Consider the following 15,537-nt stretch of genomic DNA (forward strand, 5'->3'; position numbering starts at 1 on the left):
CTGCTGCCCACTCACAGTGGAGAAAAACTCTTTCAGCTCTTGGCCACAGTACTCGGCCCAGTTTAACACTGTTCCGACTTTCTACAGCCCCAGCCAGAGGGCTGGGGGGTCTTGACCCCCAACGGGGCTCCCTGGCCCCTCTCTCTCCTCGTGGTCTCAGACCATGGCTGCTGCTCTTCTTTCAGCTACATAATCTCTTCTTTTCCAACCTGTTGTGATATGTTTAACTTTGCAGGGGTGCTGATTGGGTCAACACCAAGAATACCACCTGCTGTGGTTAACCACTTTCCAACTCCAGGGGAAAACCCTTTTTAACCCAGGACAGTCATGAACCATTTCAGTCTCTGACACTCCTCATCTTGGCCAGTCAGTTCTTGGGAACAGCCCTGGCAGCCCAGCCCCCAAGGGCACACGATGTGCTGCTGGGCTGGAGAGGACCCTCCTCAGCCTGGGCAGCAGGGCTGCAGGGGGGGATTCCCTGCCCCTCCCCAGATGGGCCCTTCCTGCCCACCAGCTCCTGCTCCAAACGGCTCCCACACACCCTGGGCCACTTGTCCCACTTGGGCACTTGAGCTGCCCCAGGGCATCTCTGGGCAGTGGCCAGCTCTGGGACTGCTCTGGCAAGTCATGGCCTGAAGCCACGAGTGTGGAATTTAGGAAATAGTTGAAATCTCTGCAGAACAGAACTCTTGGTGACTGCTGAAGGCTTCATGAACAGCATTGCCACATCTTTTCTTTTTTTTTAAATTCATCAATTTTTTGTAGGTGAACACCAGGACTACGAGACTTGGAAAGAGCAACTTTAGACACGGGCCTGCTGCAGCAGCGACTTCCGGGATTGAGCAAAGCAGAAAAACAAGGGCCACTTGTGTTATTTATTGTAGGGGTTGCCCCCCCTGAGCTGTGTATTTTTCCCGACCCACGGGGGTCCCGGGGGTCAACCATGATGTTGCCTGAAAGCTGGGACTGCTCAGGGCTGGAGCTCAGCCCCAGCACAGCCTCTCCCAAAGAAGGACAGGGCAGAGGGGCTCTGGGCTGTGGGCAGCGAGAACCAGCTGGGCTGGCAGGTGGCTCCAGGGCACCTCTGGGGCTGTCAGAGAGGGGCTGTTCCAGGGCCCTTTGGGCTTCTGGGGGCTTCTTTGGTCTGATTCTGTAGGAGAGACACAGAACTGAGGCAAGAGCAGCAGCACTACAGCTCCTGGCCCCTCAGATGGACCAATGCGGCCGCTCAGCTGGGCTGTGCCAGCAGATGACAGCTCCCGGCATGCTGAGGATCCCGGCCCTTCCAGCTCGATCACCCTGGGTGCCATCCTCCTCCCCACTTCAGCCCTAAGGCCCCCCCAGGACTCCGCCAGCCTGGCAGGGTCACTCAGCCACCCCTGGGGCAGCTCGGGGTGCCGCGCAGGGGCCTGGGGTGTGGCGAAGGCCTTGGGAGAGCTCCTGAGCAACCCGGTGCTGGAAGAGCTGTTGAGTGGGGAAAAGCTCTTGCTGGTCAGTGGGAGAAAGAGAAAAGGTGACAAAAGCCATGGTTTCTGTTAAGTTTGAGCAAACGTTATGCATTTAATGTGACTGAAGGGCTCTGAGGCCAGGCTCTGTGGTGTGGGGACAGGAAAGGGATGTCCTGGGGGCACGCAGGGCTGTCTGAACATGGAGCTTCTTGAGATGTCCCGAGGAGACATGAGAGCAAAGTGGGACCTGGAGACACCCTGAGGGCAGCTGAGTGCCAAGGGCTGAGTCAGGCCTGTGTCCCCAGGGACACCCTGCCTGTTCCTGCCTGCGTGGTGGCTCCCTGGGACCCGTTGCTGGGGGCAGGTGCCATGTCAACAAGCACTGGGACCTGTTGCTAGCAGCCGGCAGCGTGTCACAGAGGGGCCCTTTGTGACACCCACTGCAGCAGGTGTGCTCAGCACGACCGTGGCCCACGGTGGGTCAGTGTCCGTCAGGACGGCGACCGGACAGGAGAGGAGTGCGGCGCTGGCGAGAAGCCCCCGACTGCAGTCCACATCTTGTCCACGACCCTTGGTGGCCCCGTGGGAACTTGGCGTTTTGCTGAGGCGTTTTGCCGAAGCATTTTTGCCTGAGGCATTTGGACTGAGGCCTTTTGGCCGAGGTGCTTTGCCTGAGGCACTTTGCCTTGGCCTTTGGGCTGAGGCACTTTGCCTTGGTCTTTTGGCTGAGGCCTTTTGCCTTGGCCTTTGGGCTGAGGCACTTTACCTTGGCCTTTTGACTGAGGCCTTTTGCCTTGGCCTTTGGGCTGAGGCACTTTGCCTTGGCCTTTGGGCTGAGGCACTTTGCTGAGGCCTTTTGGCTGCAGCCTTTTGCCTTGGCCTTTTGGTTGAGGCACTTTGCCTTGGCCTTTCGGCTGAGGCACTTTGCTTTGGCCTTTTGGCTGAGGCACTTTGCCTTGGCCTTTTGGCTGAGGCCTTTTGCTGAGGCCTTTTGCCTGAGGCGCTTTGCCTGAGGCGATTTGGCCGCAGCATTTTTCCCGAGGGTGTTCGACTCCACCATTCGGACGCCCTCCGTAGGCAGGCTCCCCTGTGTTCTTTGATTCACAGGATGGAGAGGAGACCCCCCGCCTGCCCCAGGCAGGCCTGGATGGAAGACAGCTCTTCCCAGGAGAGCCGCTCTCCAGGTCTGCAACTGCCGTCCTCCTACGAGGTGACCACCATGCAGCCTCTGAAGCTTAGTGAGTGAGGGGCCCTGTGGGGCTGGGCAGGGCTGGGGCCCACCACCACACCCTGTAGCACACCGGGATCCCACTTTCCTGGTCAGTTGACAGTGGGGGTCCTGGAGTCAGCCGTGATGTTGCCTGAAAGCTGGGACTGCTCAGGGCTGGAGCGTGGCCCCAGCACAGCCTCTCCCAAAGAAGGACAGGGCAGAGGGACTCTGGGCTGTGGGCAGCGAGGGCCAGCTGGGCTGGCAGGAGGCAGCCGTGCTGTGGGAGCCTGGGCCTTTCCTGCCTGTCTGCCATTGCCTTCCTCAGCCTGGGGCACTGGGGCTTTTCTCAGGCATGGCAGCTCCTCTGCCGGGCACCCTCCAGCCAGGAGCTGCAAGGGAAGGCTGTGCCAAGGCAGTGGGCAGAGAGCTGGGTGGAGGGCAGATATCCTTTGCTCCCTCCTCTCGCTGGACCCTCTGCAGCTCTCCCTGCTCTTTCACCCCTTAGATTCCAGCTGGTTGCCCATCTACAAGGAGGAGCAGGAAGCTGTTGATTCCATCCTGGCCTTTGTCACCAGCCCCAACAAGGTAACTGCAGCCAGCTGGAGGGCGGCTGTGCTGCTGTCTGCTGGCAGGGGCTGTGCTGCCAGGCTACTGGAGGGGTGCTGGCAGGGCAGGGCTGCTTCTCCCACAGGGCACTGCACCCCCAGTGCTGCGGTCCTGCTGGCTGTGTCCGCCCACTCACAATCCATGTTTGTGTCTCTGTCCCCTGGCTGTCAGGAGGAGAGAGACAAGGCCACATTTCTTCAGAGCATCTCCGTGCTGTGCCGAAGCGCCTTGAACCACGGCCTGACCCAGGGCCTGGACCTGTTCTGTGACATGTACCAGCTGTCAGAGAACATCAAGGTGAGGGCACTCTGGGCAATGTGGTGAAGGGAGCAAAGCCCCCTGGCACAGGCAGCCTGTGTGGACAGCACTTGGGCGGGTCAGGGACTGGAGGCCCTGGGTGCTGGCAGCTGCCAGCAGGTGCCATCCCGCCTGTGCTCTGCAGGCGCTGCTGGAAGAAGAGCCAAGGGACCAGCTGTGCACAGACCTTCGGCATCTTTCCATGCTGGCCCTGGAGAAATTGAGGTACCTGCCCATCCGTCACAGACCCCCTGGCTCAGAGGTCCGATGCCACCCGCACGAGTTGTCGAGGGGCTGCTCCCAGCACCCGTATGCAACCAGTGTCCTGCCCTCTCCCTGCAGCTTGGTGGACACAGCGCTGGAGGGCAAAGCCAAAAACCTCCTCCATGCGTGTTTCTCAAGTGTCTTCTGGCTGCCTGCAGAGAAGGAAATGCCAAAAGAGGACCTTGCCCTCTACATCAAGGTAAGTGCTGGGGGAGCTCCAGAGCACTCCAGCCCCTCTGGCCTGCTCCCTGGCTATCCCATGCTGCCACAGGAGCAGGGATCCCAGGCAGGGCAGGGTACTTCCCCCCCTCGTGCCTCTGTCCCCTTCCCGTGGGCCTGGCTGCATCCCGTGCCACAGGCTGCTCTGCCCTCGCAGATTGTCTATGCCCATGTCTCTCCCGGGAAGTGTGGGCATCCTCCTCCTCCTCCTGTGGCACGGGGGGTTCAGATGGCTCTCCTGGGGCTGGGAGGAACAGCAGAATGACTGCCATTGCTCTCTGTGTTCCTTGCAGACCCTGAACTCCATGGACAGCATGCTGAGGACAATGGTGCTCAGCTTTCCTGCCTCTCGAGTCAGCGAGGAGCTGCAGGGCATCTTGGAGGTCTGGCACAAGCAAAAAGGGGGGGAGTCCCAGAGCTGTTCCTCACCCTGGAGGGGAGGGTTTACCCACTCCTGACTGAGTGGTGCCTAGAGCAGTGCTGAACAGGCAGAGTGCCCTGCAGGGAGGGTGCCCACCTCCTGTGGGGAAGCAGGGGCAGGCCCCAGGCTCTTGTGGAGCACAGGGGCTGCAGAGGGTGGCACCTGCCCTCCTGCCTGGCCATGAGGTTGGCTTTGGGGCCTTTGTGCCCGACCTGGGTGGGAATCCAGGGGCAGACACCCCACTGCAGGCTTTGCTGGAGGGGAGAGGAAGCCTTGAGGGATGGGGCGAGTGCAGCCCAGGAGTGGAGCTGTGCTGCTGCTGGTGTTGGAGTCTGCTCCCAGGGCTCACCCGCTGCTTCTCTTGTCCCAGCTGCTGCTGGACTTCACCAGATCCGAGAGAGAGGCTGTGAGGGAGAGGGCCATGGCAAGGATCGATGTGCTGGCCTGTGTGCTGTCCGACTATTCCACTCTGCAGGTAAGGACCAGGCCCCCTCCAGCCAGGCCCTGCCCCCATCCCTGCTGCTCTCCAGGCCAGGGCTGCTGCCCACATGGCTGCTCTGAGAGACGGGGACGCAGGGCTCTGCAAAGCCTGATCTCCCCAGGAATCCAGCCCTGGGCAGACTCTCGAAAGGGGGGCTTTGGCACCACCTTTGTGCCCTCAGCCCTTCTGCTCATGCCTCCCTCATCAAGGCCCATGCCAACGTCAGAAGAGGCACTGCTGGACCTGTCTGCTCTGGGGAGATCCAGCTCCCATTCCTAGGAAAGCTGCTGGGACGTCTCATCCTTTTCCGGTTCTCTGAGGAGCAGACAAGCTGTGCAGCTTTCCATGCTCTTTTTGCCCTGGCTGAGTTCATCTGTAAGTAAAATAGGCAGAGCAGTGCTGGGCTTCATCTACTCTGCACACAGACATCTCCTGAGAGATCTGCTTCCTGACCCCCTTTGCCCCTCCCAACTGCTTCCCAGAGCTTCCCAGCTGCCACTTTGCTGCAGAGGCTGAGCGCTCTGCTCAAGGCCAGGATCTGTTTGCTGCTGCTCTCCTTCCTCCCCTTCCTTTCAGGATTTTGCAGCCTGCTGGTTTGTGGGTCCCACAGCCAAAGCCCCTCTTGACTTCCCTGTCCCAAAGCCACGTCTTCCCTGGTGGGGAAGAGCAGATCCCCCACCCTGGCTGGTCCCTCCAGTGCCTGTAGCAAGAAGCTGTTCCTGATGCCCTCCCAAAATCCTGGACTGCTCCTGTCCTGCCCCCTTGCCAGCAGATGCCAGGGCAGTTTGGTGAGCTTACTGGCAAAGCTGCTCTGCCTTCCTGACTCTTGTGTGTTTGCCCTGGTGTTTAGTTGAATCCAGGCTAAAGGACAGAGCAGGCCAAGTCCACCGGGAAGCCGTGACCACCTCCGCGCTGTGTTCTCTGAGCGCCAGGGACTGTGCCAAGGTAAGGAGCTGTGCCCTTGCTGGGACTCCTGTCCGTGGCACCAGCAGGGCACTGCTGTGAGCCAAAGGACCCCACAGCAATGGGGCTGGCGTGCACTCAGCTCCCTGGGGAGAGGGTTCCTGCCATCCTTGAGCAGGGACAGCACGAGGGCTGCACTCCAGTGGCCCAGCAGCAGCTTCAGCCCCAGTAGGAGCTCCAGTGCTCCTGGCCACCAGCAAGTCCCTGGTTCTCGGTGGGGCCAGCAGCCTGTACCCATGAGCCCTCCTCCCCCAGCAGGAGGGCCCTCTCTGCTCATCCTCTGCCATGCAGGGACTGCAGGCACTGCTACCAGCTTTGCTGTGGGCACTGCTGTCAGCAGTGGTGGGCACGTCCGACCAGGGCCGCTCGAGCTGCTCAGCCAAGCAGCACCATCAGGGCACTCAGCGTGACGTGTCTTCCTTCCTTGCTGCCATAGGCCTTTGGAAAATACCTGCAGTCCCACGAGAGGACGGATGTCATCCTCGTGGCCATCGAGGCATTGGGAGATGCCAGCATCCTCGACCAGCAGGTGCCCAGCAGCCTGCTGGATGTGGCCTTGGAGGACCCGGATGTCTGGCTGACAGATGTAAGTGGGCTGTGGCTGCATTGTCGTGCCCTTCAGCCCTCTTGGGCCTTGTTCCTCCCTGCATCCCTCCCTCCCGAGCACAGGGGACTTGGGCCCCCCCAAGCCACCTCAAGGCTGCAGAGAGGAATGGGAAGGGCAACTGAGCACATGGCTGCACTCCGGGGGCAGTGCCATCCTCACCTGTGTTCCCTGCAGGCGCCCAAGATAGTCAGCAGCATCCTTGAGAGCCTGCCATACTGCAGCACACAGGCAGCGCGGGAGAAAGCGGAGTCACTGCTTCACCTGATGACCAACCTGTACCCCACCACAGTGGTCATCCTCCTGTGCAAGGCAGCTCTTCAAGGAGACAGGTACTGGCCCTGATGGCCTTGAGGGTGGGCTTGTCCCCTGTGGGGAGAGGGACCCCGAGACTCTCTGGCTGCCAGAGCCAAGGAACGCTGCAGGACAGCCTGCAGAGTCAGGCCCTCCATCCCCCCACGCTTTCCAGCCCTGCTTCACAGCAGCCAAAGCTGGCCCAGCCAGCCCAGAGCCAGCACGGTGCTCCAGCCCCACGGGGAACACGCCCTCAGCCCCGTCCTGCCCGCGCGGGCAGGGCCCCCGGGGACACACAGCCAGGGCTCCAAGGGGCAGGTTCTGGGGGGCTGCTCCAGGCCACAGCCCTGTGGCTGAGGCAGCCCTGCTGACAGTGCTCTGCCTTCCAGCACTGCGCCGGAGCTATGGGAGCTGATGTCCTCCATGCCGGAGACGCTGTCCAAGATCTTGGAGGGCTTTACCAACCTGCTGCACAGACAGTGCTTCCGCTGCTCCGCAGAAGGCCCCCGCACCCAGCCCATGGCTGTGAGGGACCACCAAAGGCCCTGGTCCCCTCCCACCAGCCCTGCAGGCTCTGCGGGCCCCTCACGGCTCTGTTTGCTCCTGCAGTCATCCTCCAGGAAGGCTGAGTGGGAGGAGTTGGCTGAGGAGCCTGACCTCGAGAGCCATCAGGGCTGTCCAAACGTGAGGACGGCCAGGCTGCTGCTGGAAGGGCTCGTTGGGCTGTCGCACAGAGCCGAGATGGTGAGCAGGGCGGTGTCAGGGGCAGCCCTGTCGGCAAACGGGGGCTGGGGCTGGGTGGAAAGCAGTGGCTTGGCCTGGCCTGGGACTCACAATGTGGGGTGACTGCTCCAAACGCACTCCCTGCCATGGTAGGGCCTGGGGTGGCTGCCTGGGGAGCTTTTCAGGCACGACCCTCTTCACCCAATGGACATTCTCTTCTCTCTACAGGCCAGAAACATTGAACTCTTCCTGCCGGGCATGATGAAGATCCTGCAAGTTGGCAGCGAAGATGCCAAGATGAAGATCCTGCTGGCCTTGCGAAACGTTCTGCGTCAGCTGAAGAAGAGCAAGGCCAGCTTCATCGCTGTGCAGCTTGTGGGGAGGCTCCTGCCCCTCTTTGACTCGGTAAGGCTGATGTGGAGCCTGAGCCCCTCAGATGGGCACTGGGCAATGACAGCTGCCCTGCAGCCCAGCCCTGCGAGCAGCACTTGGAGCCAGATCTGCTCCCCTGGGCTCTCCTGGGATGGCTTCTGGGCTGTGTAGCCCAGTGCTGCTTCTTCTGGGATGTGAGGCCGCAGCCGCTGCCCTCCCCGCAGCCATGATCAGGGCCCTCTTCACTGTGGGCAGGGAGCTGCTGTTTGCAAAGCTCCCTTTTCCTGCTTCCTGCCAGGAGTGCAGCGAGCTGCGAGAGCTCTCCATCCGCATGCTCACAGAGCTGCTGCAGTTGGTGGTCGGCAGGGATGAGAAGAAGATGAGGAAGGAGGTGTGGCGAGCACTGGTGCCTCTCCTCTTCCGCATGAGCGACCAGGTCCCCAGCGTGGCCAAGGTACAGCGCTGAAGGCTGAGCCCTGACACACAGAGGGCTGAGCTGACACCCCCAGGGCTCCTGGGCATCGGGGCAAGGGCAGCTGGCAGTGGGCAACGCTCCCCCAGCACAGCCAAAGAAGCTGGCACGGCCCTGTGCAGCACCTGCCCTGCCTGCTCCTGCAGGGCTCGGCAGCAGCCCCTGACTCCCACGGCCTGAGCAGGGGCATCCCCACAGGCTGTGTCAGAGGCCAGGCCTTTGAGCTTCCACGCCTGTCCCCCAGGGCTGTCCCCAAAAGGCTCCCAGACTTTTGGGCTAGGGCATGTCCCAGATTCCTAAAGGCAGGATCCCCCCAGGAACAAAACCAAGATGTCTCCTTGCCCAGGCCCCCGGGCCATCTCTCAGCTCATGCTGTCCCGCAGGCCTCCAGGGAAGCCCTTCTTGCTGCCGCCGAGCTGCTGAAGTGGAAGACACTCAAGCACCTGCTGCAGAGAGAGCGGCTGTGGGAGCTTGGAGCGTGCTTGGTAAGGACAAGCTGAGGGGCCCGGGCTGGGGGAGGGCTGCTCCCATCCCATGTCTGGGCTGGGGGCTCTGCAGCTGGGCAGAGCCTGGAGCTGCATCCCTGTTACTGCCCTCAAGAACAGAGTCCCAATGCTCTTCTGCTGGCCCCTGTCCCCTCCCTGTAGCCAGCAGGAGGGGAGGCCTCTCTGTCCCAGGAGGTGCTGGCAGGAGGCACTGCTCCAGCCAACTGCCCCAGTGACAGCCCTGGAGAGACATGCCTTGTTCTCTCTGCAGCTTCAGAACAGCAGGAGCAGGGCTGAAGACTTCATCCACCAGAGCCTGCCCTACCTGCAGGACCCTCAGGCCAACGTGCGCCTGGCGGCCGTCAGGTTCATCGGTGAGTGCCAGCCCCTGCGGTGCCTCTAGGGCAGCCTGGCCCCTGTGCCACTGCTGCCCCAGCAACGAGGGGCAGTCCTGGGACTGCCCCAGCCGCGGCCACCCCGGGCAGGGTCTTGCCTCCCTCTGCCAGCCTTGCCCACGCAGCGGGGCTTGGTGGCCGCCTTGCTCAGTCCCACTGCCCTGAGCTTCTGGGGGCTCCTGGGCTCAGCCCTGCCGAGGGGGAGGAGGGTAGGACTGGGGGCCCTGCTGCTGGGAGCAGGCTGGGGAGCAGGGGCTAATGGAGCTCTGTGCTCAGGACTCATCACACGGCGCCTGAGGGAGCAGACCACGGAGAGTCAGGCTGACATCCTGAGCGGTGAGTGGGGAGTGTGGTCTGTCGGGAATCCAGAGGGTCTCTGCAGACATGGGGTTTTATCTGGGCTCTGTTTCTCTCTGTCACAGCACTTCAGCCCTTGGAGAAAGACTGGGACATCTCTGTCAGCTCCCTGGCAGCTCGGACAGCCTCCATTCTGAGGAGTCCTTTCGTACAGCAAAGACCAAGAGGCCTCCTGCGAGCACTGCGCTGCTGCTGGCCGTGAGCCCGGCAGAGGTGCAGCTTGCCTTGGCTAAAGGACTGGGGATGAATAAAGCTGCAACAATGTGCCCAAAGCCCTGGTGTCCTTCAGCTGCGCGGTGCTGAGTGTGCCGAGCCGACCGTGTCCTTCCTGGGCTGTCCCGCAGGCAGCGGGATGCTCCCCCCTCAGCACCCCTGGCCCCAGGCTTGTGGGACAAGCTGAGCCCTGGCTGGGGCTTTCCCCGGGAGAAGCCGCCTTGGCTAAAGGACAAGCTGCTGCCTGAGCCTTCTCACCCCATTTCAGGGCCACTGCCAATGTCACCCTGCCCTCTGCTGGTGTGAAGCTATTCCCCCTTGTCCTGTCACTCTAGGCACTCTAGGCCCATCTCCAGCTCCCTTGGAGCCTCTTTTAGGCACTGGAAGGGGCTGCAAGGTCACCCCAAAACCTTCTCTTCTCCAGCCTGGGCAGCCAAAGTTATCCCTGTGTCCCCACACAGTGCCCGATTCTGTGACCCCTGTGTCCTCCCAGGCCCAGCACCCCAGGAGGTGGCACAGCAGCAAGCCCTTGAATTGTAGCTGCAGAGTCCCACGTTTCCTTGGTGGACTCCAAATTGCATCTCCGGTACTCCAAAATGCCCCACTGAGCCCTGCACTGCAGCTGTGCAGCCTCAAAGGGTCTCCGGTGGACCCCCTAGGCATAGAAGGATGGAATCATGAAGGAACGCTCAGCCCTGAGTGGGCTGCAGAGGATCCCAGAGCTCCTGGGAAGTGCTGGGGCTGCAGAGCTTGAAGCTGGAAATGAGTGAAGAGCTCTGTATTACACTTGTGGCATGGAAAGCCCTGGCAGGGTGGTTTCTGCTGGGGGGCCTGGGGTGCACTGAAGGCCTCAGGAGGCTTTGTGTGTGATCATGAGGAAGCTTTTCTTGATGGAAATGGTTGTCAGGCATTGGAAGGGGCTGCCCGGAGAGCTGGTGGAATCCCCATCCCTGGAGGTATCCAAGACAAGACTGGACATGGCACTCCCTCAGTGCTCTGCTCTAGTGGACAAGGTGGGGATGGGTGCAAGTTGGGACTCGATGATTTTGCAGGTCTTTGCCAACCTAAATGGTTCTGTGATTGTATGATCTGACCTGAAGACAGCTGCAGGGCAGGTGGAGGAGTCCTGTGGTGGGACTGTGGCCAAGAGGCCTCTCCTGGCTGCAGAAGAGCAAACCGTGGGCTTTTGTGTCCGTCGAGGGTCAAGGGAGGGCTCGTGAGGTTCCAAGGAAGGGTGAGGGAGGGGGATGAAGGGGTACTGCGGGGATCAGGGGACAAACTGTGGCCTCTGGAGCACATCAAAAGGTACCTTAGGGTGCTGAGGGGGCAAACGACCCAGGCTGAGGCAGCCCCAGCACAAGAGAGGGTTCAGAGAAGACTTGTGGGATGAGAAGAGTTTTAGGCCTGGAGGGCCCGGAAGGGAAAATGAACAAGTCCTGAGGGAATGGGATGGAAATTCAAAGTGGGGGACTCTTTGCCAAGATAACCTTGCCCACGTCTTTCCTGGACTGCCAGTTGTCCCCACTGGCTGTCCCCAGGCAGTGTGGATGCCCACACCAGCCCCCCAGGGCAGAACGGGGCTCTGAAGGTGCCTGAGCGAGGTCACACTGGGCAGCAGCTCCAGGGCACCTCTGGAACTGTCAGAGAGGGGCTGTTCCAGGGCCTTTTGGGCTTCTGGGGGCTTCTTTGGTCTGATTTTGTAGAAGAGACACAGAACTGAGGCAAGAGCAGCAGCACTACAGCTCCTGGCCCCTCAGATGGACCAGTGTGGCCACTCAGCTGGGCTGTGCCAGCAGATGACAGCTCCCAGCATGCTGAGGATCCCGGCCCTTCCAGCTGGATCCCCCTGGGTGCCATCCCCCCCCCCTCAGCCCTAAACCCCCCCAGGACTCCACCAGCCTGGCAGGGCCACTCAGCCACCCCTGGGGCAGCTCGGGGTGCCATGCAGGGACCTGGGGTGCGGTGAAGGCCTTGGGAGGGCTCCTGAGCAGCCCAGTGCTGGAAGAGCTGTTGAGTGGGGCAAAGCTCTTGCTGGTCAGTGGGAGAAAGAGAAAAGGCAACAAAAGCCATGGTTTCTGTTAAGTTTGAGCAAATGTTATGCATTTAATGTGACTGAAGGGCTCTGAGGCCAGGCTCTGTGGTGTGGGGACAGGAAAGAGGTGTCCTGGGGGTACGCAGGGCTGTCTGAACATGGAGCTTCTTGAGATGTCCCGAGGAGACATGAGAGCAAAGTGGGGCCTGGAGACTCTCTGAGGGCAGCTGAGTGCCAAGGGCTGAGTCAGGCCTGTGTCCCCAGGGACACCCTGCCTGTTCCAACCTGCGTGGTGGTTCCCTGGGACCCGTTGCTGGGGGCAGGTGCCATGTCAACAAGCACTGGGACCTGTTGCTAGCGACCGGCAGCGTGTCACAGAGGGGCCTTTTGTGACACCCACTGCAGCAGGTGTGCTCAGCACGACCGTGGCCCACGGTGGGTCAGTGTCCGTCAGGACGGCGACCGGACAGGAGAGGAGTGCGGCGCTGGCGAGAAGCCCCCGACTGCAGTCCACGTCTTGTCCACGACCCCAGGTGGCCCCGTGGGAACTTGGTGTTTTGCTGAGGCGTTTTGCCGAAGCGTTTTTACCTGAGGCATTTGGGCCGAGGCCTTTTGGCCGAGGCGCTTTGCCTGAGGCACTTTGCCTTGGCCTTTGGGCTGAGGTGCTTTGCCTTGGTCTTTTGGCTGAGGCCTTTTGCCTTAGCCTTTTGGCTGAGGCTCTTTGCCTCGGCCTTTTGGCTGAGGCACTTTGCCTTGGCCTTTTGGCTGAGGCACTTTGCCTTGACCTTTTGGCTGAGGCACTTTGCTGAGGCCTTTTGGCTGAGGCACTTTGCTGAGGCCTTTTACCTGAGGCCTTTTGCCTGAGGCGATTTGACCACGGCATTTTTCCCGAGGGTGTTCGACTCCACCATTCGGACGCCCTCCGTAGGCAGGCTCCCCTGTGTTCTTTGATTCACAGGATGGAGAAGAGACCTCCCACCTGCCCCAGGCAGGCCTGGATGGAAGACAGCTCTTCCCAGGAGAGCCACTCTCCAGGTCTGCAGCTTCTGTCCTCCTGTGAGGTGACCACCATGCAGCCCCTGAAGCTCGGCGAGTGAGGGGCCCTGTGGGGCTGGGCAGGGCTGGGGCCCACCAGCACACTCTGTAGCACACCAGGATCCCACTTTCCTGGCCAACTGACAACGCGGGTCCTGGGGGTCAGCCATAATGCTGCCTGAAAGCTGGGACTGCTCAGGGCTGGAGTGTGGCCCCAGCACAGCCTCTCCCAAAGAAGTCATGTGTAGGTTTGAACCTGGCTTCCTGCCAAGTCCCCGAGACCCAGTGAAAAAGCTAACTTCCCAGAGAGAAAAAAAAAAACCAAATAGCAGAACTAGAGTAAAAATATAGATGTACATATATCACAGTTATATCCAGTAAGAATACTCATCACGGCTGGGCTTCGCAAACGAAGATTTGGGGAGGGCACTACCCAAGTTTGTTGCAAGAGCGTTGGTGGCTGAAAAGGCCAATATGAGATAGACATGTCCTGTTGCAAAAGGTACAGTAGAAAGACTCCTTAGGTGGTATATTCTGCAGGACACAATTCTTTCTGCATTGTCTTTTCTCCTCAAGGGTGATCCTGCGTGCGTTCTCAAAAGCATCAGCAGCGTTATAGATGGTGTTTCTCCAGGCCTCCCGATTTGAGGCCAGAGCAGACCAGTTATGGTGGTCAATATGGCCAAGGTTGAGATGTTGTTTCAGGGAGTCCTTGTATCTTCTCTTTGGGGCTCCTCTCTTGCAACAGCCGGTGGCAAGTTCACCATAGAGCAGGATCTAGGGAGGCGGTGGTTGGTCCTTCATGCTGGAGACGTGCCCTGCCCATCACAGCTGTGTTCTCAGCAACATGGCCTCAATACTTGTGACTGCTGCTTGTTCTAGAACAGATGTATTGGTCACATAATCTGACCAGTGGATGTTTAGGATTGTGCAGAGGCAGCATTGACGAAAGCGTTCTAGGAGTCGCAGCTGGTGGTGGTAGATGACCCAGGATTCAGATCCGTAGAAGAGAGTAGACAGCACTGTGGCTCTGTAAACACTGATCTCTGTACTTTTCTTCAGGTGTTTGTTTCGCCAAACTCTTTTATGAAGCTTTCCAAAAGCACTGTATGCCTTTGCTAACCTGTTGTCTATCTCCCCATTAATCTTACCATCCGAGGAGATGAGGCTACCTAGGTATGCTGGGTTGTATCTGCTCCCAAATCACACCCAGGGACAGTTTCACAAAGGTGCAGAAGGAGGGTTTGAGGTACAATTGAAGAGCTGAGTTCAAGGAATGTGGATGCATTTTTGTGGTGCTGGTTGAGCAGCCTGGGTCCATAAGAGTAATGTCAGACAAAATAACTTTGCTCCTGCAGGATTCTGTGTGTGGAATGTGTGAAACGTGGTTGTTCTTCTGGTAGGATAAGAAGTTTTGCCTTCATTGCTGTATCTAAAACAGGGTCTGGGGCTTGTGTAAACTGAATCCATCAGGCTCCATGAAACCATCCCACCTTCACCCTGCTGGAGTCTGTCCGGGTGCTCTGGTGCTTTGGCACGGTGTCATCCAGGGAGAATTTGAGCAATAAGGAACTGGGCTACAAGGCAGGTTTACAAAGAGTTCTACAAAACTGCCCCCCCCTCCACAAAACCTCAGAAAATAAGTGTGTCATGTGTTACCAGAAGAATCCCTGAAAACACCCTTTGTGCCACTCTGTGAACACCAAAATAATGGAATGGAGTGGACCTGCACCGTAAGTAAATCAGAGATTGTTTGTAGGAATCCCCAAATCAGGAGAAAATCCAGATCCCTCATCTGTGGTAAAATGTCCTGTGAGCAGGACTGAAATGTGCTGCGCACACACGTGTTAGAGCACATCATGGAAATAGGGGAGATTGGAAAACGGTTTTCAGATTTAATAGCATTTCAATTTTAACAGTTAATTTAAAACTTGAATAAAATCCAAGGAGTTTCCCTTAAAAAATTAATTAAAACATTGCTTTTCTAGAGTTTTTGTAATTCCATCTTATCTAGGTTTTGTAGAGGACTCAGATGTGAATATTCAGTCTGCTACCTGTGACAATGCCTGACTTCACTTACAATATTTTTAATAGTTATATTCTTTATATTCTATTTAGTCTGATTCTCATACCTGTGATCTTAGACTTGTGTGATTCTGCTGTTGTTTGTAACAGAGAATTTCCTTTGACTTCACTGTGAGAGCTCTCCATGGAATGATGAACAGTAGTAATAATATTAATCATTTATAGAGGGCTTTATATGTTGGAAATACAGGATAATCTTTAAACGAGCTCAGCTTTGCTCTCAGATATGTGAGTGAACTCTTCATTGATCTGAAAAATATTGCTACCTGACATGTATTTTTTTTTTTATTTTCTAGTCTTACTGGGTATTTTGGAAAGGGTTTCTTTATTTTTGTAGGGCAGAATATTGTTTTGTCTTAAGTTTGAGATCTTAAAAGGTTTGCAAAGGACATGGAGGTTGCTGTGGTGTCCTCTGATGATTTCAGCTGATCAAATGAATCCTTCCAATCCTTTTATCTGTGAGGGGACTGCAGGCCATGCTGGAAAGCAGGTGTTACTGCAGGTGACTTTCTCTGCTCTGTGCAATGAGTTAGCTTATAAACTCCTAAGGTGAGCATTTTT

At 58.3% G+C, this 15,537-nt stretch overlaps 1 protein-coding gene, 1 long non-coding RNA gene and 2 pseudogenes across 2 annotated transcripts; 3 read left to right on the forward strand and 1 right to left on the reverse strand.

The window, feature by feature from the left end:
• Nucleotides 1-15,537, forward strand: part of LOC127474811 (zinc finger protein 208-like) — a 1,297,692-nt pseudogene that overhangs the window by 625,408 nt on the left and 656,747 nt on the right.
• Nucleotides 1-15,537, reverse strand: part of LOC127474844 (zinc finger protein OZF-like) — a 182,655-nt pseudogene that overhangs the window by 115,257 nt on the left and 51,861 nt on the right.
• LOC127474974 (uncharacterized) lies at nt 1,942-12,638 on the forward strand. Its single transcript, XR_007906029.1, has 3 exons — nt 1,942-2,022; nt 12,390-12,518; nt 12,600-12,638. It is a non-coding gene; the product is annotated as an uncharacterized LOC127474974 (long non-coding RNA).
• LOC127474916 (maestro heat-like repeat-containing protein family member 2A) lies at nt 7,614-9,916 on the forward strand. The gene is made up of 6 exons (XM_051796244.1): nt 7,614-7,935; nt 8,201-8,356; nt 8,758-8,859; nt 9,131-9,233; nt 9,531-9,590; nt 9,677-9,916. The coding sequence occupies exons 1-6, from the start codon at nt 7,735-7,737 to the stop codon at nt 9,811-9,813; spliced, it is 759 nt and encodes a 252-aa protein (XP_051652204.1). The 5' UTR covers nt 7,614-7,734; the 3' UTR covers nt 9,814-9,916.

The sequence above is a fragment of the Manacus candei genome, unplaced genomic scaffold (assembly GCF_025592945.1).
Source record: "Manacus candei isolate 608988 ecotype Guabito, Panama unplaced genomic scaffold, ASM2559294v1 h1tg000045l, whole genome shotgun sequence".
Lineage (NCBI taxonomy): Eukaryota > Metazoa > Chordata > Aves > Passeriformes > Pipridae > Manacus > Manacus candei.

What these genes read in the sequence shown, in the direction of transcription:
- LOC127474916 (XM_051796244.1), top strand. Translation starts at nt 7,735, where the DNA reads ATGGACATTCTCTTCTCTCTACAGGCCAGAAACATTGAACTCTTCCTG. An exon ending in AGGTCCCCAGCGTGGCCAAG is followed by an intron (nt 8,357 to 8,757) that starts GTACAGCGCTGA and finishes GCTGTCCCGCAG; the next exon opens with GCCTCCAGGGAAGCCCTTCT. An exon ending in TCAGGCTGACATCCTGAGCG is followed by an intron (nt 9,591 to 9,676) that starts GTGAGTGGGGAG and finishes TCTCTGTCACAG; the next exon opens with CACTTCAGCCCTTGGAGAAA.